At 43.1% G+C, this 26,811-nt stretch overlaps 1 protein-coding gene across 1 annotated transcript in view; it reads right to left on the bottom strand.

The window, feature by feature from the left end:
• The window catches only part of med17 (mediator complex subunit 17), a 59,088-nt gene that overhangs the window by 22,502 nt on the left and 9,775 nt on the right, over nucleotides 1–26,811 (bottom strand). Inside the window, exons 4-10 of the mRNA XM_038818374.1 lie at nucleotides 25,754–25,890; nucleotides 23,302–23,386; nucleotides 17,427–17,579; nucleotides 16,379–16,509; nucleotides 5,165–5,349; nucleotides 4,301–4,438; nucleotides 1,868–1,985 (exon numbers count right to left, since the gene is read on the bottom strand). Of these exons, the coding sequence (XP_038674302.1) occupies nucleotides 1,868–1,985; nucleotides 4,301–4,438; nucleotides 5,165–5,349; nucleotides 16,379–16,509; nucleotides 17,427–17,579; nucleotides 23,302–23,386; nucleotides 25,754–25,890 (947 nt within the window). The remainder of the gene's footprint in view (nucleotides 1–1,867; nucleotides 1,986–4,300; nucleotides 4,439–5,164; nucleotides 5,350–16,378; nucleotides 16,510–17,426; nucleotides 17,580–23,301; nucleotides 23,387–25,753; nucleotides 25,891–26,811) is intronic.

Below are 26,811 nucleotides of genomic sequence, written 5' to 3'. Positions count from 1 at the left end.
TCTAAGGCCTTGGAGATCGCAGGTGGTCATGTACAGAAGTCGATTCTGCCCCCTGCATTTTTCCTGGATTTGACGGGTGAAGATCATGTCCATCGTGGCCCTTGATGGCTGGAAGCAGCACTGAGTGGAGCTATTCAGCCATTGGGAGGAGGTGGTTGAGGAGGATTCCCGTGATGACCTTTCCCGTAGCAGAGACTAGAGAAATCCTTCTATAATTTCCGCAGTAGGGCCGGTTTCCTTTCTTGAAGGTGGTCACAAAGGCATACCCGAGTTTGTCCGGAATGCTCTCTTCCTTCCAGACAAGGGTGATGCTCTCCGCTCTTCGTGGCGAGCTGGGATTGCACTGAGATAGTTGCAGGTAGAGTGTTGTGGCATGATGTCGAGGGCATTTGCACTGAATGGTCTGTCTTGGTGGAGGAGGTCCTCGAAGTGCTCTCTCCAGCAGATGTTGACTGCCTCTTTGATGAGTGCCTCTCCGTTTATGGCTCTCAGTTGGGTGGGACCCTGGGAGCTTGGACTTTAGATGGTTTTAATTGCGCTGAAGAAGCCATGCACATTGTGGTTCTCGCCGAGTTGCTGAGTCTCCTAGGCACCATCTGTTTTTTAGGTCATGAGTTTTTTGTTGCACCAGTGGCGTAGTCACTAGACTCATAATTCAGAGACTCAGGACAAGATCCAGGGACACGGGTTCAAATCCCAACACAGCAGATGGTGAAATCTGGGGCTGGTTTAGCACAGTGGGCTAAACAGCTGGCTTGTAATGCAGAACAATGCCAGCAGTGCGGGTTCAATTCCCTTACCAGCCTCCCCGAACAGGTGGCGGAATGTGGCGACTAGGGCCTTTTCACAATAACTTCATTGAAGCCTACTTCTGACAATAAGCAATTATTATTATTATATGAATTTAGTGGAATTAAAATGATGACCATGATACCATTGTTGACCCCATCTGGTTCACGAATGTCCTTTAGGGAAGGAAATCTTCCATCCTTACCTGTTTTGGCCTACATGTGACACATGTTGACTCTCAAAAGCCCTCTGAAATGAGAAGGCATTGGCAGTTAGGAATGGGCAATAGGGCAGCATGGTGGCACAGTGGTCAGCACTGCTGCCTCAGGGTGCAGAGGACCCAGTTCAATCCCGGCTCCAGGTCATTGTCCGTGTGGAGTTTGCACATTCTCCCGTGTCTGCATGGGTCTCACCCCCACAACCCAAAAAGATGTGCAAGGTAAATGAATTGGCCACGCTAAATTGACCCTTAATTAGACAAAATGAATCGGATACACTAAATTTATTTTTTTTAAATAAAAGAAATGGGCAATAAATGCTGACCCTGCCAGCTATGCCGATAATTCCCTGAGCAACTAAAAATAACATTTAAAATATACAAAATATATATAAAATAGATCAATGTACAATTTTGATTTAAGACAGCAATAGCCAGTAAACCTAAACAATATGTATTTGCTATACTTATCCTCTTGCAGGAACTGTCCCCAAGAGGGCATTGGAAGTACTGCAGTGATTTGCCATCATCTTCTACAATATGGCTGGCCAGCAAACTCTCCAACTCTTAGCTCTGCCATCAGGCATACTGGAAGAATTCAGGCTGTTAACCACCCTGTTTGGCCTTGTTATGAATGCACATTCCATGACCATCAAGTACTATGATGAATTAAAAGTAGACTGGTATCATTGCAATTTCCTCGTTAAAAAGGATCCCTCAGTTCTCAACAGAACTGACACCTTTCCACATGTTAAATTGGTAAATAATAAATTATTTGACTCCATTCACCACGACCTGTTTATTCATGGGTTCGGAAGTGTATAACTGCTCCTCATAATGTTGTTTCCCTCATCTAGTTACCTGGGATAGAAGGAAGTCTTGCAGTTCCTGCTCCTGGTGGGACAGTGTAATTACTCTTCCATCTCTGTGCACCACCTTAATCTGTTCAACACCAATGTTCAACTGTAGCTGAATTGATCTTAAACAGAGGGAGTGAAAAAACTCACATTAATACAGCAGTTAATTTTTTTTTTGAGCATCGTATCTTTTGAGGTTTATGATGTGAATTTCAGATGCTGAAAATGCAAGGAATAAAATTAATCAAATATTTTATTTGTACAGTATTTGGAAAAAAACAGGATGACTGCAACCTAGTCAGTTTAGTGAAAATCTTAATCCCAACCAAGGGCGTCACGGTGGCATAGTGATTAGCCCTGCTGCCAACGGCGCTGAGGACCTGGGTTAATCCCAGCCACGGGTCACGTCTGTGTGGAGTTTTGACATTCTCCCCGTGTCTGCGTGGGTTTCGTCCCCATAACCTAAAGATGTGCAGTTTAGGTGGATTGGCCACGCTAAATTGCCCCTTAATTGGAAAAAAAAATAATTTGGTAAATTTAAAAAAAATTAATCTCAACCAAAATAAATAGGTAAATGGGCGGCACAGTGGTAGTAGTTAGCACCGCTGCCTCACGCGCAGAGAACCCGGGTTCGATTCCGGCCCCAGGTCACTGCCATGTGGAGTGTGCACATTCTCCTAGTGCGTGCGATGGTCTTGCCCCACCAACCCAAAAATATGCAAGGTAGATGGATTAGCCACACTAAATTGCCCCTTAATTGAGGAAAACAAATTGGCACTTTTAAATTTATTTTTTAAAAATAAATAAGAAAGAAGCTTATTATCTAAAGTGTGAGAGATTCAGAAGAATCTGGATGTCCTAGTGCATGAATCATAATAAGCTAGTATGCAAGTACAGGAAGCAATTAGGAAAGCTAATAAAATGTTATCATTTATTGTGATGAGAACTGATTACAAAAGTAGCGAGGTAATGCTTCAGTTATACAAAACATTGGTGAGATCACATCTAGAGTACTGTATGCAGTGTTGGTCTCCTTATTAAAGGAGCAATGCTAGAAGCAGTTCAGAGACGGTTCACGAGGCTATTAAGAATGGGTAGGTCACCTTATGTGGAAAGGTTGGACAGTCTAGGCTTGGCTCCACTGCAGATTAGAAGAGTAAGAGGCGGACTTCCGGTTGCGGCTATGCGGAGCTAAGCCGCACGTTTGGCAGCTCCCGCTAGAAACGGACTTTGGGGCTCTTTTCAGGGCCCTGAACTGAGCTTTTTCGACGATTCCGACATGGGAAGGGGTCTGCAGTAGATCCCCAGGGTTCTATGGTCCGGACCAGGTGTGGGGTGAGCAGAAAAGCGGTGGCAGCGCCCCTGGAAAAGCGGGGGAAGGGAAACAAAATGGCGGCCGGCAGAGCCCTCGAGGAGTGGAGGCAGTGGGCGCAGGAGCAGCAGGAGACTCTTCGGCCCTGCTTCCAGGAGCTTAAGGTGGAGTTGCTGGAGTCGCTGAAGGCTACCACCAGTGAGCTGCTGGAGACTCAGACAGCCCAGGGGGCCACAATCCGGGAGCTGCAGCAGCAGGCCTCCGAAAGTGAGGATGAGGCCGCGGCAATCCGGGGCGGGGGGGGGGAACTGTGTACATGGGTTTGTTGGATATGGCGGGTGTTATCTCTTTCCTTTTTGTTGTTTGCTTTTTTTTGTTTTAGTAGTTGCTTTTGTAGTGGGGTGGGTGTTGTTCTTGGGTTTTTACCATGGTTGTTCTGTTAATATTGTTTTGTTGTTTATATTTTGTGAAAACCTTAATAACATTTTTTTTTTTTTTAAAAAGAAGAGCAAGAGGCGACCTGATTGAAAATCTCAAGATCCTAAAAATTCTTGACAGGGTGGGTATGGAGAATTGAGAACTAGGGTGCCACTGTTTAAAAGTTAGGGATTTAAGCCTGGGATTTTGAGAATTTTTTTTCTCTCAGGGGGTTGAGAGTCTTTGGAACCCCCTTCCTTAAAATGCAATGAAGGCAGTGTCTTTGAATATTTTTAAGGCAGAGGAAGAGATACAAGATTAGCAAGGTACTGAAAGGTTATCAGGAATGTGGGGTTGAGATTACAATCAGCCATGATCTTACTGAATGGCGGAGCAGCTAGAGGGCTGAAGGGCCAACTCCTACTTTTAATTCTTATATCCATATGTAAAATATTTCTTGCCAAAAGTTACATATTAAAACCACACAATGGGACAATTATCAGGAGATGATCCATGTGCTGATTTCCACCAAAATGTGATCAGAGAATTTAGGATTTTATAGTGAGAAGCGTCTGATCCCAAGGGTTTATATCAAATACTTGGCAGTAACACATATATTGACCCTTTTAGAAAGTGTAAAAAGAAAAGTTAACACTGGGTTGAAAAATAGAGTAACTTTAACAATGCACCAATTCCATCAGTACTCACTTGCAAATCTGCTCATAGCCTTGAGAGGTTATTAATACTTTGACACTAGATTCATACACATCATTAATGTTTGACCAGTGAGCTTGTATCTGTGGATCCTCAATACAACTGGCCAAGCTATCAATTGTCCAAGCAGTTCTAAAATTAAAAGCATAAATGTTAGCTTCAACTTTGATAAATTCTTATATTGTCCCATACAGCCAAAGATTGTAATAAAATAAGGACGTACAATTTGTCTACTTTATGATTTACACCTCGGTGAAGTGCTCGGGATATTTTTGTAAATTATGGGTACATACGAATAAAGATTTTGTACTGAACAATAAATTAAGAACATTAAAAAATCAACACAAACACATTCTACACCAAGAATTGATCTCTGGTGTACCACTGCCACTTCTTGTACACCTGGAAAGTTATTTCAATATTTTCAAGATCCAACTGTAATCTCTATTAGGATATCACATTTGACCTTATTTCTGTCACTAACCTGAAGAATATATTAAAGTGAATTATACTGAAATATGCAATTACAAAATTTACTGCTCATGGCATTATCCACGGATGCTGATACTGTTACGGTATGTTCTTCTGTCCTGATTTCTATGCATAGAACATGGTTTGTAGACAGACTGTAGACATACTCTGATATCTGTTGAACATCTGTTTATTAGTAATAAATCTAAACTGGTTACAGAGTGGGCATGTAATTCCTAGGCTTGATTCCAGCCCCCCTCTCTTGCGGGAGTAACAAATGACTGACTGGAGTCAGTAGTACACCATCACCTTTGTCGTCATTAGCATACCCATCTGTGAACCCTTAATAACAAAGTTGCTTGCACAATTCATTCCAGCATTACTTACCTGCGTCTCAAAAAGATATGCTTAGCTTGTTTCATTATCTTCTCCAGTAACCCTTCATTTTGCTGCAAAGCACTAATCTCTGCTTTATCATATGCCTGAGGTCCTGCTAACCTCATTCTTTTCAGCCCAAAAGGTGCAGTTGCTGGGTGAGGCATCATTGAAGAATTCAAGGTCTGTTTATGAAACTGAAAGATAAAGAACAATTTTTCCCTGGTACAGAAAACATTTTTTAAACAAATACTAGTTAATATCCTGGAACATTGCATATGTATCGTCAAGACCAATTAGAATCTTTTAGATCATTCAAGGGTTGAAGAGGCAGGGAAGAAAGTGGGAAGAGAGGGCAAGAGATGTGGTCAGGGGCAAAAATGGCAAAGAATTCAGATCAATAGGGGTAGAGGCAATGAACAGCCAGTTCCATTCCAATCTGGAGACACCTGGCCCTCAAATATTATCAACCAAGCTTTTCACAAATCAATAGCACAACCACGGTAGCATCAAGAGATGCACACATCAGTCCACATATATCAAGCTTTACGTCTTACACCTGCAGACATTTTTTTTTCACAACAGTGTAATGAAAAACTGACAAATTCTTAAATTTCCAAATCACAGTTCAAATTTTCTGTGCCAGTGCCATTCCCACACATTTACCACCGAGATGTTATTCAGCAAATTTCAGCTTTGTCTGCCATGTCGGACTTCACTTTCCTTGTCAGCCAATTTTTAGGTTTCCTCCCTCAACTGGCTCATTTAAAATTTACAGAGTTCAATTTGCCCATTATTTTCTTCCCTTTCCAAATGTTTCCCAGACTCTCATCTCTTATTTTCGGATTGCATATCTCCCTTTCCAGCCCTCATATCTCAGTGCCATCCCTAATCAATAGTAGACTCGCATCAGTTCACTCCCCGTGCCAGTATGTTACCTGCCAGCCTGTTTTGGTCACTGATCCTCCCTGTCAATTGAACAATCTGCACATTTTAAGAAAAAGATTTACAGAAATTTGTAATAAGTGCAAGGGCCAGTTTAAGACAGGAAGAAAATAGTCCTCCTGCTCTGCAAGACACCATTCCCTCAATTTTTATTTTTTTTTTGAAGTTTTTTATTTAACACAAATTTGTAACAGTTACAGAGAGAAAAATGGCCCCGTGCAAAGAGCCTTAACATAATGAAAACGAACAGTGGGAAAGAATAAACATGTTAATAAGTGTTGAAGCCAAAGATCCTTCATAAGGCACTCTCCCTGCCAGCTCTGTTTGCCCATGCCACACGTGTTCAACTAAACTAACGTGGCCCTAACCCTCTTCCACCTCCCCGCCCCCCTCCGCCTGGTCTCCCATGCTCCCCAAGGCCTGACCTGCCAGGTCAGCCCTGCGCTTGGCCCTAGCCCGCCCCGCCCCTGCTCTCCCTGACCTACGCTAGCCACACTGACCCCTGCCCTTGGCGCCTACCTGTCTCCCGTCCCAGCGCTCAGGCCCTCCCCCCACACGCCAGGGACCCATTAGCCTAATTGTATCCCACCGTGCCCTTTCAAGTCCCGTGACTAGCCCCTAGCCCATCCCCCTATCAGAGGCCCCGATCTCGCGCCAAAAGGTACCAAGCACCCCCCCCCCCCCCCCCCCCCCCCGGCAATCCCCCCGAAAGACCCTAAACAGTGCACCCTCCAGCCCCCACTCTCTGTCCAGGCTGAAAACAATCTTGGATAAAACATTACAGTACAGGATAGTTTAACAAACCGCCGCCACACAAAAGGTCTGAGAGCCCAAAGTCCTTTAGTTCCAGTCCAGCTTCTTCTTTTAGCAAAAGTCCTAATCAGAGCAATTTTGAGTTAACAGGCCGCCGCCACTGTACAGCACTGAAAGAACTAAGTGCCCATTAGTTCAAGTCCAGCTTCTTGTCTTTAATAAAGGTCCAAACCTGTTCTGGTGTCTCAAAATAGTAGTGGAGTTCCTCAAACGTAACCCAAAGCTTTGCAGGATATAGCATTCCAAACCTCACCTCCTTTTTGTAGAGGGCTGCCTTTACCTTGATGAATCCTGCACGCCTCTTGGCCAGCTCCGTTCCCAAGTCCTGGTAAATGCGCACCTCGCAGTTCTCCCATCTGCTGCTCCTCTCCGCCTTGGCCCATCGCAGCACACGTTCCCTGTCAGCAAGCCGGTGAAAGCGGACCACCAAGGCCCTCGGTCGGTCGCCCGTCCTGGGCTTCCTTGCGGGGGCTCTATGTGCCCCATCCAACTCCAGGGGTTGAGGGAAGGCCTCCGGTCCCATCAGCGCCTCAAGCATACCCGTCACGTATGCGCCCACATCTGACCCCTCGCAGCCCTCGGGGAGGCCAACGATTCGTAAATTCTGCCTCCTGGCTCTGTTCCCCAGCTCTTCAAGCTGCTCCTGCATCCTCCTCTGACGGGCGTTCAGCTCCTCCACCTCGTGCTCCAGCTCCGTTACCGTGCCCGCCTGACTGGAGAACTTCGCCTCGACCTCCCTGAGCGCCTTCCCTTGGGCCGCCTGTGTCTCGACCATTTGGTCCATCACCGCTCTCATCGGGTCCAGCATGTCCCTCCTCAGCTCGGCAAAGCAGTTCTTGAAGAACTCCATCTACTCCTCCCTTGACCAGTGAGCCTCCGCTCCCCAGTCCCTGCCGTCCGCCATGCTTGGCCGCCCGGCCTGGGGTCCCCGCTGCTCCCGCTTCGATCCTTGCCGCTCCACTCGACCACTTCTGGTCCAGCTGCCCATACCCCGGAAAGGAAGCCTCTTCCCTATCGTCTCCTCCACCGATTCAGGCTGCCAGGTCCCAAAAAAGTCCGTTAACAAAGGTCCATTTGCCCATCTCGGGCGGGAGCGATCCGACCTGCGACCTGCCTCCTCGAGGGCGCCACCGGAAGTCCCCATTCCCTCAATTTTATTCAACAGCTTCTTCACCACTCAAAATTTTTCAATGATCTTCTTTATACGCAATGAAATAGAACAGATCCAATAATTGCCTTCCTGCACAGGCTAATCCTTTGTATAATTAAAATGAACAAACATAGCTGCAATAATTTCATACAATCTTCTTCCAGCTCCATTATTTCATGGCCTCTTCAATCTCCATTATTAATTTAATTTCCCTTTTCTATGTGCATTAATGATTCCATGACCCTTTAAGCAACTTGCAGATTCTCTTCCATCTCCATTATTTATTTTCCCCCTCTCTAGAAAACTTTATAATATTTATCCACCTTGAAGCCCTTCTTTCCCGATCAAAATCCTTTCCTTTATTAATGCACCCAACTAGCTTTGCAAGCAAGCCATATTAAGAGACCAACACTATGTTAAAAATCTTATGTAAACTATAATTCGGTTAACAAAATTCATTTGCTCTATTAACGTAAAATGCAAATATAGGCTCTCACCACTAGATGTGGAGAATGGATTTCTGAAATCTCAATTTTGTTCACCATTTGTTTTCAAATTTCTTCCCAACTATGTCTGCTGTTGGCAGCACTGTGGCACAGTGGGTTAGCCCTGTTGCCTCACTGCACCGAGGTCCCAGGTTCGATCCCAGCTCTGGGTCACTGTCTGTGCGGAGTTTGCACATTCTCCCCATGTTTGTGTGGGTTTCCGCCCCCACAACCCAAAGATGTGCAGAGTAGGTGGATTGGCCACCCTAAATTGCCCATTAAATTGGAAAAAATTAATTGGGTATTCTAAATTTTTTTTAAAACTATGTCTGCTGCCATATTTCAGGACTATAAACAGATTAAAAAATAGCTGCATAATTTTAACATTTAAAATAGCCGATGGGACACTAAGTTCCACTCACAGTAAAATAAAACATCCAATTTACAGCAAACCAGCACTGGTCATATTTCCCTCCTTTGCTTGCTCATGTGCAGTCCTGTTGGCAAAATCTGCCCTCCCACAGCTTGTCCCATGCTAGTTCCTTTCCCCCATGAAATTAAACCAGAAAAATGGTTTAAAGGTGCTGTTAGCTGCTCGAGAGAATCTTGGTAAAGTAGATCCAAATTAATCTCAACTTTTAAGTTTTCTAAATGTTTGGCACTTGCTCCAAAACCCTCACTCTTTCCTATATGACTGTGACAAAGGTAAACAGTCCCTCCTTATTTTCATCTCTAACCTATGATGCGGCTAACCGCACAATCCCCCTTAAAGCCTTTGCACTGTTGGCGAGATGGTTGGCTCTGCACTCACCTGATTCCATCCTTCTTTCAGTGATAGTCAGAGATTCAACTGCAATGGCTTCTCTTCACATTAGCTCTGGTGCCCCCCCCCCCCAAGGATCTATCCTCGTTCTTAACACTTTCCATTTGTTATTTACATACATCCCCTTGATAGCATCATCCAAAAACATATCAGCAGTTTACACATGTTCAACACCCTACTCCACCTCATCACCCTTACCTCTCTAATCCCTCCACCATCTCTAAATTTCCAGACTGCTTTTCCAATGACCAGCACTGGATGAGAAACTGAGAAGACCAAAGCCTCCATCATCAATCCCCACCACAAACTCTGTTCCCTACCAGACTCTATTCTGTTCCCTCACAACTCTGATTGAACCAGACCAATTGCAACATTAATGTCATACTTAATCCCAAGAAAATTTTCCAACCAAGTACTTAAGTCTTTGCTCAAACCATCTATTTCCCTTTCTGTAACACTGCCCGACTCAGTTCCTGCCTCCATCTGCTGCTGAAACTCTCATCCATGCGTCTGTAACCTCTCAACTGCACTACTACAATGTACCTCTGGCCGCCCCCCCCCCCCCCCCCCCCCACCCTTTCCAAGGACAGAACTCCGAGAAATCCCCAGCCACGCCAAAGCACTCTCCACCCCCTCAAACAATCGGCTCAATCAACCCCAGCCTCGCACAAGAAGTCGAGGCATTGACCCTTCTCAGCACTCCACACCATAATCCTGAGAGGGGCTTCAGTACGCATGTGGACTGGGAAAATCAGGTTGGTAGCGGATCCCAAGAAAAGGAATTTGTGCAATGTCAATAAGATGTATTTTTGGAACAGCTGGTGGTACAGCCCACTACTAGGAAACAAGCAATTCTGGATTTGGTGACGTGCAATGAGGCAGACCTGATTGGCAAACTAGGTGAAGAAACCCTTAGGTGGCAGTGACCACAATATGATGGTTTGAGAGGAAGAAGCTAGAATCAGATGCAATGGTATTACAATTGAATAAAGACAATTACAAAGACATGAGGGAGAAGCTGGCCAGAGTTGCTGAATAATAATAATCGTGGCACAGTGGTTAGCATTGCTGCCTACGGTGCTGAGGACCTGGATTCGAATCCCAGCCCTGGGTCACTGTCCGTGTGGAGTTTGCACATTCTCCCCGTGTCTGCGTGGGTTTCACCCCCACAACCCAAAGATGTGCAGGGTAGGCAGATTGGCCACGCTAAATTGCCCCTTAATTGGAAAAAATAATTGGGTACTCTAAATTAAAAATAATAATAATAATAATAATCTTTATTGTCACAGGTTTTGGGGGTTATTGGGGAGACGCAACAGAAATTCATCCCAAGGAGGAGGAAACGTACTAAAGGGAGGATGAGGATCTATGGTTGACAAGGGACATCAGGGACAGCATAAACGCAAGAGAAAAAGCATAAAAGGTGGCGAGGATTAGTAGGAAATCAAAGGATTGGGAAGCCTTTAAAAGTGAGCAGAGGACAACTAAAAAAGCAATGGGGGGGGGGGTGTGAAATATGAGTGTAAGCTATCTAGGAACGTGTCGCGTCTTTTCGTCCGACGTCACTTCGTCCAACGACACTTCGTCCACGTCTTTTGGTCCAACGTCTTTTTGTCCGCCCGTCTTTTGGTCCAACGTCTTTTTGTCCGCCCGTCTTTTGGTCCAACGTCACTTCGTCCAATTATCCAATTACAAATTAATTCCGTATAAAACCATTTAATTGATAAAATGCAAGTACAATACAGCAAAATGCAAGTACAATACAGCAAGTGAATTTAATTGCTAAAACGCAAGTAATTGATAAAATGCAAGTAAAATGCAAGTTGAAAAATGCAGTTAAAAAGTTAAAAAATCTAAAAATGCAGTTAACAAATCTAAAAGTTTACTAATTACTTAAAATTCCCGAAATTACTTAAAATTGATGTAAATTGTAAATTCCCGAAATTCCCTAAAACTTAGATTTCCAGAACTGTACCCGAGAGAGAATAATGGGGAGAGGACAAGATGATTTGATATTCTACAATTCCGACAGACACAGATATAAGTGGGAGTCTAATTGGATTTAGACAATGAGTGCAGTTCTGAAAGAAGCAGATTTAAACTCGATTTTCGTCGAGTGATTAAAACCTCTGGTTGGCAGTGGGTTCTGACATTACAGGTCTGAAATGATCAAATATTCCATCAGATACAATGGCTCTCATCACGCTGGAGCATACATGGGTGAATATCCTGCAGCTTATCTTAAAAATGTCTGGAGATCAAGCAGCACAAATGCAGAACTCAACCTCAAGAGGCGAAATAGGTGGAGAGGATCCTTGAGCAGTAACATTGAAAAACTAAATTAAACTATTTGTAATTGGATAATTGGACGAAGTGACGTTGGACCAAAAGACGGGTGGACAAAAAGACGTTGGACCAAAAGACGTGGACGAAGTGTCGTTGGACGAAATGACGTCGGACGAAAAGACATAGCACCATCTAGGAATGTCAAAGATAACAAGAGGTTTTTTCAAGATATAAAAGATAAAAGAGAGGCAAGAATAGACATTGGACCACTGGAAAATGAGACTGGAGAAATAATAAGAGAAAACAAAGAAATGGCAGAGGAACCAGCCGTACCAGCCTCCCGGACAGGCGCCGGAATGTGGCGACTAGGGGCTTTTCACAGTAACTTCATTGAAGCCTACTCGTGACAATAAGCGATTTTCATTTCATTTCAACTGAACAGCTACTGAATAGTCTTCACGATGGAAGACACGAGTGGGATATCAGAACTTCAGGAGAATCAGGGAGCAGAGGGGAGAATAGTGGCCATCACTACGTAGAAGGTTCTGGGGAAACAAAAAGGTCTGAAGGTGGATAAATCACCTGGACCGAATGGACTACACCCCAAGGTTCTAAAGGAGATAGCTGAGGAATTTGTGGAGGCATTGGTGGTGATCTTTCAGGAATCACTACTGGAGGCAGGAAGGATCACAGAGGACTGTAAAATGGCTAATGTAACACCACTGTACAAGAAGGAAGGAGGCACAACACAGGAAATTACAGGCCGGTTAACCTGATTTTGGTCATTGGTAAGATTTTAGTGTCCATTATTAAAGATGAGATTGTGGAGTACCTGGAAGTGCATGGTAAAATAGGACCCAGTCAGCACAGCTTTGGTTTTTTTTTTTTTGTTTTTTTATAAATTTAGATTACCCAATTATTTTTTCCAATTAAGGGGCAATTTAGTGTGGCCAATCTACCTACTCTGCACATTTTTGGGTTGTGGGGGTGAAACCCACGCAGACACGGGGAGAATGTGCAAACTCTACACGAACAGTGACCCAGAGCCGGGATCGAACCTGGGACCTCAGCGCCGTGAGGCAGCTGTGCTAACCACTAGGCCACCGTGCTGCCCTTGCACAGCTTTGTTAAGGGAAGGTCATGCCTGACAAATCTGTTTGAATTATTTAAGGATGTAACAAGGAAGTTAGACAAAGGAGAACCAGTGAATGTGATCTATTTAGATTTACAAAAGGCCTTTGACAAGGGGTCGCATAGGACTGTTAAATAAGTTGAGAGCCCATGGTGTTACAGGTAAGATACTGGCATAGATAGAGGATTGGCTGACTGGCAGAAGGCAAAGAGTACGGGTAAAGAGGTCTTTTTCAGGATGGCAGCCGGCGGCTAGTGGTGTGCCTCAGGGGTCGGTGTTGGGACCACAACTTTTCACAATATACATTAATAATCTGGAAGAAGGAACTGAGGGTACTGTTGCTAAGTTTGCAGATGATACAAAGATATGCAGAGGGACAGGTAATATTGAGGAAGCAGGTGGGCTGCAGAAGGACTTGGACAGGCTAGCAAACCAGCAAAGTGGCAGAATACAATGTGGAAAAGTGTACGGTTATGCACTTAGGTAGGAAGAATGAAGGCATAGACTATTTTCTAAATGGGAAAAGGCTCAGGAAATCAGAAGCATAAAGAGACTTAGGAATCAGAGTTCAAGATTCTCTTAAGGTTAACGTGCAAGTTCAGTCGGCAGTTAGGAAGGCAAATGCAATGTTAGCATTCGTGTCAAGAGGGCTGGAATACAAGAGTAAGGATGTACTTCTGAGGCTGTATAAAGCTCTGGTGAGGCCCCATTTGGAGTATTGTGAGTAGTTTTGGGCCTCATATCTAAGGCAGGATGTTCTGGCCTTGGAAAGGGCCCAGAGGAGGTTCACAAGAATGATCCCTGGGGTGAAAAGCTTGTCAAAAGAGGAGCGATTGAGGATTCTGGGTCTTTACTCGGAGTTTAGAAGGATGAGGGGGGATTTTATTGAAACATACAGGATGTGGAGAGGTCTAGATAGTGTGAACACGGAGACAATGTTTCCACTTGTAGGGAAAACTAGAACTTGAGACCACAGCCTCAGACTAAAGGGACGATCGTTTAAAACTGAGATGAGGAGGAATTTCATCAGCCAGAGGGTGGTGAACCTGTGGAATTCTACGCCGCAGAAGGCTGTAGAGGCCAAATAACTGAGTGTCTTTAAGACAGAGATAGATAGGTTCTTGGGGGAAATCAGGAGTTCTGGGTAGAAGGCAGAAGGGGGTGAGGAGCATATCAGCCACGATTGAATGGCGAAGCAGACTCGATGGGCCGAATGGCCTAATGCTGCTCCTACGTCTTGTGGTATTATAATAATAAGGCCCATCTTCCAGCTGAAAGTTTGTTATTTGCAAAATGACAGACATACAAGGTTCAAATTAGATATGATGGCATTGCATCAGCCATTTGGGCTGTGTGGCAGAGGAATATGATCCTTCACAAGCTCCTGCACAAGCTGGGAATGTCCACTGAGGCACTCGTCTCATGGGGGTGCATCTGCTCCTGTGTCTTATGGTCTGATAGAGGATTGGAATATACAGGCACAGGGGTTATGCTGCAGCTATACAAAACCCTGGTTAGATCCCAATTGGAGTACTGTGAGCCATTCTGGGCAGCACATCTTAGGAAGGATATTTTGGCTTTGGAGGGAGTGCAACGTAGGTTTACAAATGATACCTGGATTACTGCCCTAGTTACGAGGAGAGATTACTCAAATTAGGCCTGTTTTCACCAAACTTTAGAATCATAGAATTTACAGTGCAGGAGGCCATTCGGCCCATCGAGTCTGCACCGGCCCTTGGAAAGAGCACTCTATCCAAGCCCACACTCCACCCCATCCCTGTAACCCAGCAACCCCACCTTTTTTGGACATTAAGAGTAATTTAGCATGGCCAATCCACCTAACCTGCACATCTTTGAACTGTGGGAAGAAACACGAGTGGCATCACACAACAGACATCAGTGCATTCACACATACCCTGAAATCTTCACGATAGTGGGACAGATTTACATACATTTTCCCATTATTTATTTATGAAGTTTTTTTTCTTTAATTTGGAGTACCCAATTCATTTTTTCCAATTAAGGGGCAATGTAGCGTGGCCAATTCACCTACTCTGCACATCTTTTGGGTTGTGGGGGCGAAACCCACGCAAACACGGGGAGAATGTGCAAACTCCATACGGACAGTGACCCAGAGCCGAGATCGAACCTGGGACCTCAGCGTCATGAGGCAACAGGGCTAACCCACTGCGCCACCGTGCTGCCCATTCCCATTATTTATAACTGTTTTTAAAGCAATTCAGATTACCAGAAATACAAACCATTTATTTATTATTCTAAAATGTCTCTTTCACTAAACTATGTCCCAAACCAACAATTCAGATCACTGGAAAGATAAACTAATTATTATTCCAAAATCGTTTCTTCACTATATCATGGCCCTAATGATCTAAATAATCTGTTGCATACATCTTCCCAGCTATTTTAATGTTCAGTTTTGGCCAGGATTTCTACTTGCATCATCGTCAGTCATTTACCCCCATTTAAGTGACAGGAAATTCACAGATTAGAAATGAACAACTGGAAAACCGCTCCACACTTTAAATTGGCCCAGATTTTGTCACTGTCACGACACCGGAACTGCCAACATTAGCCGTCAGTACACTGTGAAGCTGACAGAAACTGCTAGCAGCTGCACATGCACAGTTAAAAGAGAGAAACCCATAAGTCGTTGTCAGTGATTCTTTTCGCCTCCATGCGGTGTGCTTTTGAAGTTCCCACAGACTTTAGATATCAATAAACTGACCCCTCTTATGCCAAAATAATCCTGTTTAAAAATACCCTGTTTTAATTTAATTAGATGTAATTATTGCCATTCGAACAATTTTAGTTTGTTCATAATGTTTTGAAACAAAAAAATGTATTGTCTGTTTCTGATATTTCAGCCTCTAATATTTATATGCCAAACTCTATTTGGCTCTCTCTAAAATGTATTTTTAAAAAGTAAATGATAATCAGTTCATTTTAGTTCCTGGTTTGCTGACTATGAGAATTTTTTCTCGTTAGGCTATTTGCCCTGCTTAGCGACATCAATGTTGGTGGATGGCTGGAGATCTAATTGACTTGGTGCCAGATTCAAATTAACAGGAAAGATGAAAATATCACATCACAGAGATCACTAGATCTTTGTGGGAAGCATTCTTTGACGTCAGGAGCAAGCACTGTTGCTTCGCTGCTGACAGTAAAATCTGAGCCACATGTCTATATAATTGCCTAATGCTTTGCACCAGGCATCATACACAAGTTTAGGTTTCCGAAATATTATTTTTCCATTTGGTTGGTTCTTCTACTGTCCTACATTTTACTATCATCAATCTAAAACACTAATTCTGTTACTCTCTTCGCATAAATTGCCTTACATGCTAAGTATTTCCCGTATTTATTATTTTTATTGCAGATTTAAGACATCAACAGTATTTAGCTTTCACCTTAGCTTCGATTCTTAATTTTTCAGGTAAATATCACCAGATTCCAAATTGATTCCCATACAGAAGGGCCACGAGTTGCTTATTTACTTTAAATTCAAGTGTTGCTCATTTCATTGGTATGTTCTAAAAGAAATAGTTAAAAGATTTTTGAAATCCTTCAGTACCTCTCTAATTAGCTGGTGAAGATTGTGTTCCAGCACATACAGATGGTCATCAGGCCGTTGCTTCTCAACAGATATTTTCTGGGCTTTTTTATCATTCACAAAGTGGCACAAGGAAATGGATAACTGCAAACCTGAAATACACCATTACATGAACTGATGAGTATTTGTACAGTACCTGAAAATGCAGCTTTTACTGTAAAGTCTATTAAAAGAAAAAATAATGTTCCAGTTTTATTAACTTTACATCTTGTAGTCAATAAAGGTACATTGTAAATACAAAAAAACCTCAAAGGCATTAAATTCATTGAAATCACTACTTTGAGTGCACTTTCAAGCCCAAAAGCTTTCATTGCATGAAGATCCGGCAAACTAATTTTTGAATAATTCCACAAATCAAGTTTATATGAGTAAATAGTAATTGACAATTCAAGGAGAATTCTGGATAACTTCTAGGTCAGTAACAACCTTAAAAAAAAAACACATCATAGTCCCTGTAGCACCAAACTCTACCAATGTCTGGAAGAACACCATTTATTCCAAAGGAAGGATAACTTTCATTCAATATTCTGACTCTGTACATCATGATGCTATAATAAACACACGGTTTTCATTCTTAGTTCAACGATTGCTATCAGTGCATACTATTGTAAGCTAAGTTTATTTTCATTTAAAGGTCTCAGTCTTATGTGCAGTCATGTGACAAAGCTTAAATGAGCAAGTTCGGAGAAAGAAAATACATGAAAGCAACAAGCTGTCCTACTCACGGTAACAATGTAGCATTTACTAGTGTTTCGAAAGACTGAATTAAATTCCAAGGTCAGGATATGCAAATTATTTGTCACTCATTTGGAAAAATTGCATGAGGAGCAGAATATGAAACACTTCAAACAGATCGAGTATTACTGCAGTGTCAAAATCCAAATACCGAAATTAACTTAAAAATGTTATAATGGCTCAAAATCTTATTCTTTTATTCTGTATAAAATCATTAAAATAATTCATAGTGCGTGGACTAAAATCTAACACAAGAAATATCCATACTCCTTACCTGGAAATGGTTGAGAAATGATTTGATTTTTCACTACAATGTGTGGTATCTGTGATTTAATCTGTACTGCTTCACGAGATAGCTGTGCAAAAATCTCTTTACACAAAAGAACATTCTGTGCTGCTTCTAGCTTGGTCTGCCAGTGTGCTGTACCTGCAAATGATGTAGTTTAACAACAACTTTTCAAACTATTTATTACAAGGTTTAATCACTGCCAAGATACATTTTTAAAGACACAATTATTTGGGGTCAGCTTGGCCTTTCACTTTATGATAGAAACAGGATATTTTTCCCTACCCAACCCCAATACAAAACTGAAATCATTGATTAGGGGTGGCACGGTGGCTAGCAGTGTTGCCTCACAGCACCGGGGATCCCGGTTCAATTGCAGCCTTGGGTCACTGTCTGGGTGTCGTTTGCAGATTTTCCCTGTCTGCGCGGGTCTCCTCCGGGTGCTCCAGTTTCCTCCCAAGATGGCCTAGGTGGGGTGCTCTTTCAGAGGGTCAGTGCAGACTCGATGGGTCAAATGGCCTGCACTGTAGTGATTCTATTGATGAGCAGTGCTGTCAGAAATTATTTTTGTTGTTCTGGTTTCTAACAGAATTCTGCAAACACAACACTCGAGTGAAAGTTTGAAAAAAATTAAACTTTTCAGAATATAAATATTATTTAATATTTCTGCCAAAAGGTGACTTATTTTCAGACAATGAAGCATATTTCAGCATAATGGATATTAGATCTGACAGATGAATGTTCGACCATTTAGGATACAGGCCTGGATTTTCTACCCCCAAATACCTGCTATGTTGCCAGTCAGGCAGCCGAAGGCAGAAAATAGGCTATGTTTCAGTTTTCATGAACCAGCGGAGTCAGTAGAATCCATCTCAAATGGGCACAAGTTTCACTTTAATAATCACTTGGGAATGGAAGAGTCCTTCAACATACTTCCAATGTTAGAATGTGCAAGATACAATTTGCAATGCTGCTAACTGTGATGGTGAAGGGGTACAAGTTTTCACAAAAGGCAAGTTCAGTTACATTTTAAATTTGTTTGTTCCCTGTTAGGACTTGGGTTGGCATGAGCCTTCATATTAATTGTTTAAATTTCTGGATGCTTCCTGCCAATAGGATCTTTTTTAAAATAAATTTATAGTACCCAATTCATTTTTTCCAATTAAGGCGCAATTTAGCAGGCCAATCCACCTACCTTGCACATCTTTGGGGTGTGGGGGTGAAACACACACAACACGGGGAGAATGTGAAAATTCCACACGGACAGTGACCCAGTGCCGGGATCAAACCTGGGACCTCAGCCCGTGAGGCAGAGTGCTAACCACGGCACCACCGTGCTGCCCCCATGCCAATAGGATCATGAGCCGCACAATGGCAGTTAGTAGCACTACTGCCTCACAGTGCCAGGGACCCAGGTTCAATTCCAGCCTCTGGAGACTGCCCGTGTGGATTTTGCAATCTCCCCGTGTCTGGGTGGGTTTCCTCCGGGTGCTCCAGTTTCCTCCCACAGTCCAAAGATGTGCAGGTTAGGTGGATTGGCCACGCTAAATTGCCCTTAGTGTACAGGGGTGTGCAAAGGTGTGCGGGTTAAGTAGGGTTGCAGGGAGAGGGCGGGAGCCTGGTTTGGGTGCTCTTTTAGCGGTTCAGTGCAGACTCGATGGGCCAAATGGCCTCCTTCTGCATTGTAGTGATTTTATGATTCTATTCTACATATCTATGACATGCTCCAGTGGGATTCACAGTGAAAATTAGGATATTTACTGAATCATACCAGCTCGCATAAAACAAGTTCTGTGCTCACCCACTGGCACTTGCATGTCCACATCTGGTTACGTTATGTTGACAGATAATTATTGCAGCAGCATTTCCTATTTTGAAAGGAACTGCAGACATTCTGAAGATGTATATCTGACTAATTTTAAAGTTGAATGAGTCCTTGAAATGATTGTAGCATATCCTACCTTCACTGGTATTGCACAAAACCAGGATGCCAGAGTATCACAGTGAACTAGTATAGCTTATTACATTTTTTTTCTTTTTATAAATTTAGAGGACCCAATTATTATTTTTTCCAATTAAGGGGCAATTTAGTGTGGCCAATCCACCTACCCTGCACATCTTTGGGTTGTGGGGGTGAGACCCGTGCAGACACGGGGAGAATGTGGAAACTCCACATGGACAGTGACCTGGGGCCAGGATCGAACCCGGATCCTTGGTGCCGTGAGGCAGCAGTGCTAACCACTGCACCACCTTGCCACCCTATAGCACATTAGACATGACTGTGCAGCAATGTCAGGATTTAGCCAAGTAGATGAAGTATATCATCCACTGCAAGGACACTGGACTGACACAAACCTGTTCATGTGGTCTGACACTTGATTTGACCTCCTTTGTAGGCATGTTGGTCGACATGAAATGACAGGGTGCAGTCTTCTTCACCATTACCTAATGCTGCGCCAACTGTTTTAGCTACGATCAAATAAATATTTGAGTATTAGGTTGCGCTGTCACTTGTCTGCAGGAATATGCTTGCGCCTTGTGTTTCTTTTTTTTGTCTGTCACTTAATTTCCTCCATCTTCAGTCTTATTAAAGGCAGCTCATTGCTAAAACATTGCACGGTAAAGTTTACAAGTGTGAGAACACAGGGTTTTTTTGAGGGTCAGGACATTGAAAGTTAAATGACCCCAAGTTTTTCACTGGAACTACTAATCTTCAAAACTCCATAGGTTAGACTGGAGGTGCTGGATATGTCATAAATGGTATGATTGATCACAGAACTGAAATTTGTTTTGCCTGAGGCTGGAAAGGGGGCACTGGAGACTTCAAGCAGTCCCAGTCTTATTTTATATTCAGCTTTTGTCTGTGGATAAGGGAGCTACTGAAATATAACCAACTAAATTACTTCCACTAATTTTCAGTGTTAAGTTTTGATGGGCCGTAGTTTAACACAAAGATCACAGGTTATTACTTTATTAAGTTAATGCAGTTATACAAGTTTGTTACTTATTTGTTCAAATTAAACTGCATTATTTTAACTCATTCAAGGATATGGGCTTCATTGGCAACACCAGCATTTATTGCCTATCCCTAATTGCCCTTAAGGCAGTAGGTGAGCATCCTTCTTCAATCGCTAGCCCATGTAGCATAGAGCCACAGTGGTGTTAGGGAGAGTTTTCCACGATTCTAGCCCAGCAACGGTGAAGGCACAGCAATATGTTTCCAAGTTAGGAGAGAGTGGCTTAATAATAATAATCTTTATTGTCACAGGTTTACACTGCAATTAAATTACTGTGAAAAGCCCGTAGTCGCCACATTCCGGCGCCTGCTCAGGTACACAGGATAATTAAAAATGTCCAAATGAACTAACAGCACATCTTTCGGGGCTAGTGGGAGGAAACCGGAGCAGATGCGGGGAGAACATGCAGACACCGCACATACAGCAACCCAGCCAGGATTTGAACCAGGGATCCTGGTGCTGTGAAGCCACCAGTGCTAACCACTGTGGTACCATGCTGCTTGGGGGGGGGGGGGGGACTTGCAGGTGTTGCCTTGTATCTGCTGCTCTTGTCCTTCTAGATGGCAGTGGTCTGGAGTCTGGAAGGTGCTGACTAAGTAGTTTGGTCAGTCCGTGCAGCATATCTTGTAGATGGTACCTCTGCTGCTAATGTACGCCAGTGGTGGGGGGAGCGAACGTTTGTGGATGGGGTGCCAATCAAGCAGGCTGTTTGTATTGAATGGTGTCAAGCTGGAGTGTTGTTGGCGCTACACTCATCCAGGCAAGGGGGAGAGTATTCCATCACAGTCCTGACTTGCACCTTGTGGATAGTCTTTGGGGAGTCAGGAGCTGAGTTACTCGCCACAGGATTCCTAGCCTCTGACCTGCTCTTGTAGCCACCGTATCTAAATGACTAGTCCAGTCAAGTTTCTGGTCAATGGTTACTCCCAGGATATTGATATCAGGGGAATTCAGCGATGGTAATGTCCATGAATGCCAAGGGGCAATGATTAGATTCTCTCTTGTTGGTGATTATCATTGCCTGACACTTGTGTAGTGTGAATCTTCCTTGCCACTTGTCAGCCCAAGCCTGAATATTGTCTAGGTCTTGCTGCATTTGGACGTGAATTGTTTCAGTATCTGAGGAATTGTGAATGGCACTGAACATTGTGCAATCATCCCTGAACATCCCCATTCTTGATCTTATGAAAGAAGATCATCAATGAAACAGGTGATGGTTGGCCGAGGACACCACCCTGAGGAACTCGGTGAATATCAGTGACATCCTGGCGCTGAGATGACTGATCTACAACCACAACCCATCTCCCTTGGTGTTAGGTATTACTCCAGCCAGTGGAGAGTTGCATAAATTCCCACTGATTCAAATTTTGTCACGGCTCCTTAATGCCATATGCTATCAAATGTGGCCTTGATGGCGAGGGTAGTTGATCTCACCTCTGGAGTTCAACCCATTTGTCCATATTTGAACCAAGGCTGTATTGAGGTCAGGAGCGAAGTGGGTCTGGCAGAACCCAAACTAAACATCAAAGTAGGATTTTGGTGAGTAAATGAGCTTGATAGCACAGTTAATGACACCTCCCATCACTTTACTGATGACCTAGATTAGACTGATGATTGGTAATTGGCCAAGTTGGAAATCTCCTGCTTTTTGTATACTGGACATACCTGGGCAAATTTCCACATTACAGCGTAGACGTCAGTGTTGTAGCTGCACTGGAACAGTTTAACCGCTTGGCCAGAGGTGTGGCAAATTCTGGAGCATGTCTTCAGTAAGATTGCCAGAATATTGTCAGGCTCATAGCCTTTGCAGTATCCAGTGCCTTCAGCCGTTTCTTGATATCACCTGGAGTGAATCTAATTGGCTGTGATGCTGGGGACCTTTAGAGGAGGCAGAGATGATTCATCTACTTGGCACTTCTGGCTGAAGATTGCAGAAAATGCTTCAGCCTTATCTTTTGCACTGAATTAGAAACCAGATTCAAAAGAGCTCATCAGCAAGGTCCTGGCTCGTATCATCAGCATGGAATCAAAGAAACCTTATCCTAAGCGAAGAGAAATGCGAAGTCAAAGGGCTGGGCTGGACTCAGACCTTGTTGGGCTCCTGACTGGGTAGGTTGAGAGGGCAAAACGGATGGAAGAAACATGACTGTATGGACTTCTTTTGTAGTTTCAGTTTTTGGGGCATATCTGAGGAGGTGAGTGTTAATCAGTGCAGAAAAGGCAGGAGGGTCACCAGACTGGTGTGAATGTGTAGTAAATAGGAGTCACATCTTCTAGAATCCCTACAGTGCAGGAGGCCATTTGACCCATCGAGTCTGCACCAACCCTCCGAAAGAAAACCCTACTTAAGCCCAATAGCCGATACTATCCACCGCGCAACCCCCCTCCCCCATCCCCGTAACCCCACCTAACCTTTGGATACAAAGGGCAATTTAACATGCAATCCATCTAACCTGCACATTTTTGGACTGTGGGAGGAAACCGGAGTACCCGGAGGAAACTCACGCAGACATGGAGACATGAAATCGAACCTGGGACCCCTGGTGCTGTGATGCAGCAGCGCTAACCACTACGCCACCGTTCAACAAACAATTATGTGAAAAATTATTCTCATCTGTAAGATACACTCAAATATAGAGTGCATTAAACCTCACTAATGCTTAAATAAAATGACTATGGAGTCAGCTTTAATCATTGAACGTCCATTGCAAAGGGCTACAATTTCTTTCTTAAACAAGAAACCAAATATAATAACTGTGACCATTCACGAGCTCGTCCATCCAACGAACAAACATAAAGAGGCAAAGAATGGTCCTAAATATAAACCAATTCTTGATTCCAAGTACCTGCATTGGGTTTCTGTATGGGTCGTCTAAAAAGGTTGACTGTGCCAAGATCTCCAATATCATGAGCCTGCTTCTGAATAGAAACCTTAAAAAGGATGTTAGATATGAAATGTTATCAAAATAAATAAACAAGCCATCTGATATGGAAAGATTATTAGCATGACTGTAGCAGTTAATATATTAATCATACTTATGAAATTGAAAAGTAGATTACAGTGGGTACTTAAGAAAATACAGCCCTGAAGATTTTGAATTGAATTAATTTAACAAGTTCGTCAAGTGTTACAAATTAAGTCACTTAAACAGAGATTCATTTAAAATAACCACTTTCATCTTTAACACAAGAAAACAACCCACGGTATTTCACATGAGCATAAATAAGAACAAATTAAATTGGAGCCCAACGGTATTTCACATGAGCATAAATAATAACAAATTAAAATGGAGCCCAAGAAAGAGATAAACAAAGAGGTGATTTTGGTCAGAGGTATAAGAGGGTTTCAAAGGAGGGGGGAGAGATGCAGAGACTGAAGGAGGGAATGATTTAAGACACAACCACCAATTATACACCAAAGGGAATAGGTAATGCAAGAGAGGTTAGAGTTGGAGGAACGCAATGTTCTTGGAGGGTGATAAAGTGAATGAGGCTAGAGATGGGGAGAGAAAAAATGGATTTTGATAGCATGGGAAAGGATTTGAACTAGAGGGTGAGAATTTAAATTTGAGGCTTTGGTGGATGAGGAACCAATGTGGGGTATCAAGAACAGAACTGATGGGTGCAGGTTAGAATACAGGCAGCACAGCTTTGGACAGGCTCAAGTTCATGAAGGATGCAAAAGGGTAGCCAGGCCAGGAGAGCAATGGAAGAGCCAATTTTAGAGGCCACAAAAGTAGATGAGTGTTCCAACAGGAAATTAACTAAAGTAGGGGCCAAGGCAGACAATGTTAGGGAGGTGGAAGAAGGCTACCTTTATGATGGAGAGGTACCAGAAGCTGAGCTCAAATAATATTGGGAACAAACTGATTCAGCCTCAGACGGATGGCAGGCAGAGAGACAGAATCAGTGACAATGGCATTAGTGACAGAAACTGAAGACACAGAGCAAAAAATTAATCTGCCCACCTTTTGAATGCAGGGTGCCTGGATTCATGATCTGCATGTGCCATTTCCATCAGAGGCGGGCAGCGATCAAATTTCATGCTGCTGGTGCATTGACTGGCTTGGCACACAACCTCCTGTCACTGTCAAGAAACAAGGAGTTGTCTGGCTCTAACTTGGCAGAGGGCATCACACAGAGCATACTCTCTGCACAGCTTCTGTTCCACCTTGCTATTATACTGCAGACCCGAAGGACACTTCTGCCCCCATACCAGGTGCAGCCTTTACGTGGACAGATCACATAACCATCAGCCATTAGGAGGACGCAGCAAGTCTCGCTGGCAAGCTCAACATAAAACATCCAAAAGCACTTGAGTACTTCCAGACAATTGGCATGAATAAAGGTTATCTGCAATTTCAGTGCCTGTCCCATTAAGGAGCAGGGTTGTATTTCTGAGGCTGTATAAGGCTCTGGTCATACCCCATTTGGAGTATTGTGAGCAGTTTTAGGCCTCGTATCTAAGGAAGGATGTGATGGCCTTGGAAAGGGTCCAGAGGAAGTTCACAAGAATGATCCCTGGAATGAAGAGCTTGCCATTTGAGGAGCGGTTGGGGACTCTAGGTCTGTACTCGTTGGAGTTTCGAAGGATGTGGGGGGGATCTTATTGAACCTTACAGGGTAGTGAGAGGCCTAGAGTGGACGTGAAGAGATTGTTTCCACCAGTAAGAAAAACTAGAATCTGAGGGCACAGCCTCAAACTGAAGGAATGTTCGCTTAAAACTGAAATGAGGAGGAATTTCTTCAGCCAGAGGGTGGTGAATCTGTGGAACTCTTTGCCGCAGAAGGCTGTGGAGGCTAAAACACTGAGTGTCTTTAAGACAAAGATAGACAGGTTATTGATTAATAGGGGGATCAGGGGTTATGGGGAGAAGGCAGGAGAAGAGGGATGAGAAGCATATCAGCCACGATTGAATGGCAGAGCAGACTCGATGGGCCGAATGGCCTAATTCTGCTCCTTTGTCTTGTGGTCTTATATTAAGCCCATCTTCCAGCTGAAAGTTTGTTATTTGCAAAATGACAAATATGCAAGGTTCAAATTAGATATAATGGTATTGCAGCAGCCATTTGGGATGTGTGGCATGAGGAATGCGATCCTTCACAAGCCTCCTGCACAAGCTGGGAATGTCCACTCAGGCACCCTTCTCATGGGGGTGCATCGCATGAGCCATGGAGTAAGCGGCTGGCAGTACAGCAAAGCACAGGAAAAGGCATAAGGCCTCCATAGCACTACTGGTGCTACAGTGTATCTAAAGTTTAATTAGAGAAAATGGTGTATAAGCGGTATATATTTACCTTAATATACGCTGATCCCTCCAGATCACTAGGAATCATTATGTCAAGAGGGCAATAATCATCTGGAACTTTCTTATCTGGATCCAGATCAGTATTCTTTAATACCTCAAATGTGCCATGATGAGGAAAGAGGGATCCTTTAGACAAAAAAAATTCAGGTTTAATGAAGGGCATTTAACCATCATTCAATAAGCTTATTAATTCAACATATTTTGCAATTTAAGAAATTATTTAAGTGATTTCCAGAAAAATAATACTTTCCTAATATTGGACATTTATGGTGATTTATCTTTAAGATACGTTTTGCAAAGTTAGGTATTTTTGTATTTTATACCGGATAACGGCTGAATGGAGAGGAAAGACATATATAACCTTTGCATACAAGTGGATCCTAGATGATGTAAATTCAAAAGATATGTTGCATGCTAAGGAAAGGACTACATAGTATAGTCTACTATTGTATTGATATGTTTACCTTGCTAGTAACAATGGGATCTTTCAAAGAAAGAAAATTCATGTAAAATAGAATGAAAGATAGTGAGTGATATTATAATGAAATAATTATTTAAATAATTGAAAACTGAAACTACTGCATACTGGAAGATTGCCATATAAATATAGAGGTTCGGAAATAATAAATTAAGAAGCATATTAAAGTATATTTGTGCATACAAAGAATGTCAACTTTCATTTCATGAGGCAGCACGGTGGCGCAGTGGTTAGTGCTGCTGCCTCACGGCGCCGAGGTCCCAGGTTTGATCCCGGCTCTGGGTCACTGTGTGGAGTTTGCACATTCTCCCCGTGTTTGCGTGGGTTTTGCTCCCACAACCCAAAAGATGTGCAGGGTAGGTGGTTTGGCCACGCTAAATTGCCCCTTAATTGGACAAAATGAATTGGGTACTCTAAATTCATTTTTTTTTAAACTTTCATTTCATACATATAAATGTAAAAAGCTCAATTCATTTGGAATGTTTTATTTGTTAACATTATATGATATTTCAAAATATTTTATATTTAAGCAAATGTAATTTTATTTGGTGACTGAAGTACATGGGTGT

This window comes from Scyliorhinus canicula, chromosome 14, assembly GCF_902713615.1.
Source record: "Scyliorhinus canicula chromosome 14, sScyCan1.1, whole genome shotgun sequence".
NCBI classification, from domain to species: Eukaryota; Metazoa; Chordata; class Chondrichthyes; order Carcharhiniformes; family Scyliorhinidae; genus Scyliorhinus; species Scyliorhinus canicula.
The sequence above is the reverse complement of the archived record's forward strand: the minus strand, read 5'-3'. Positions and strand labels throughout refer to the sequence as shown.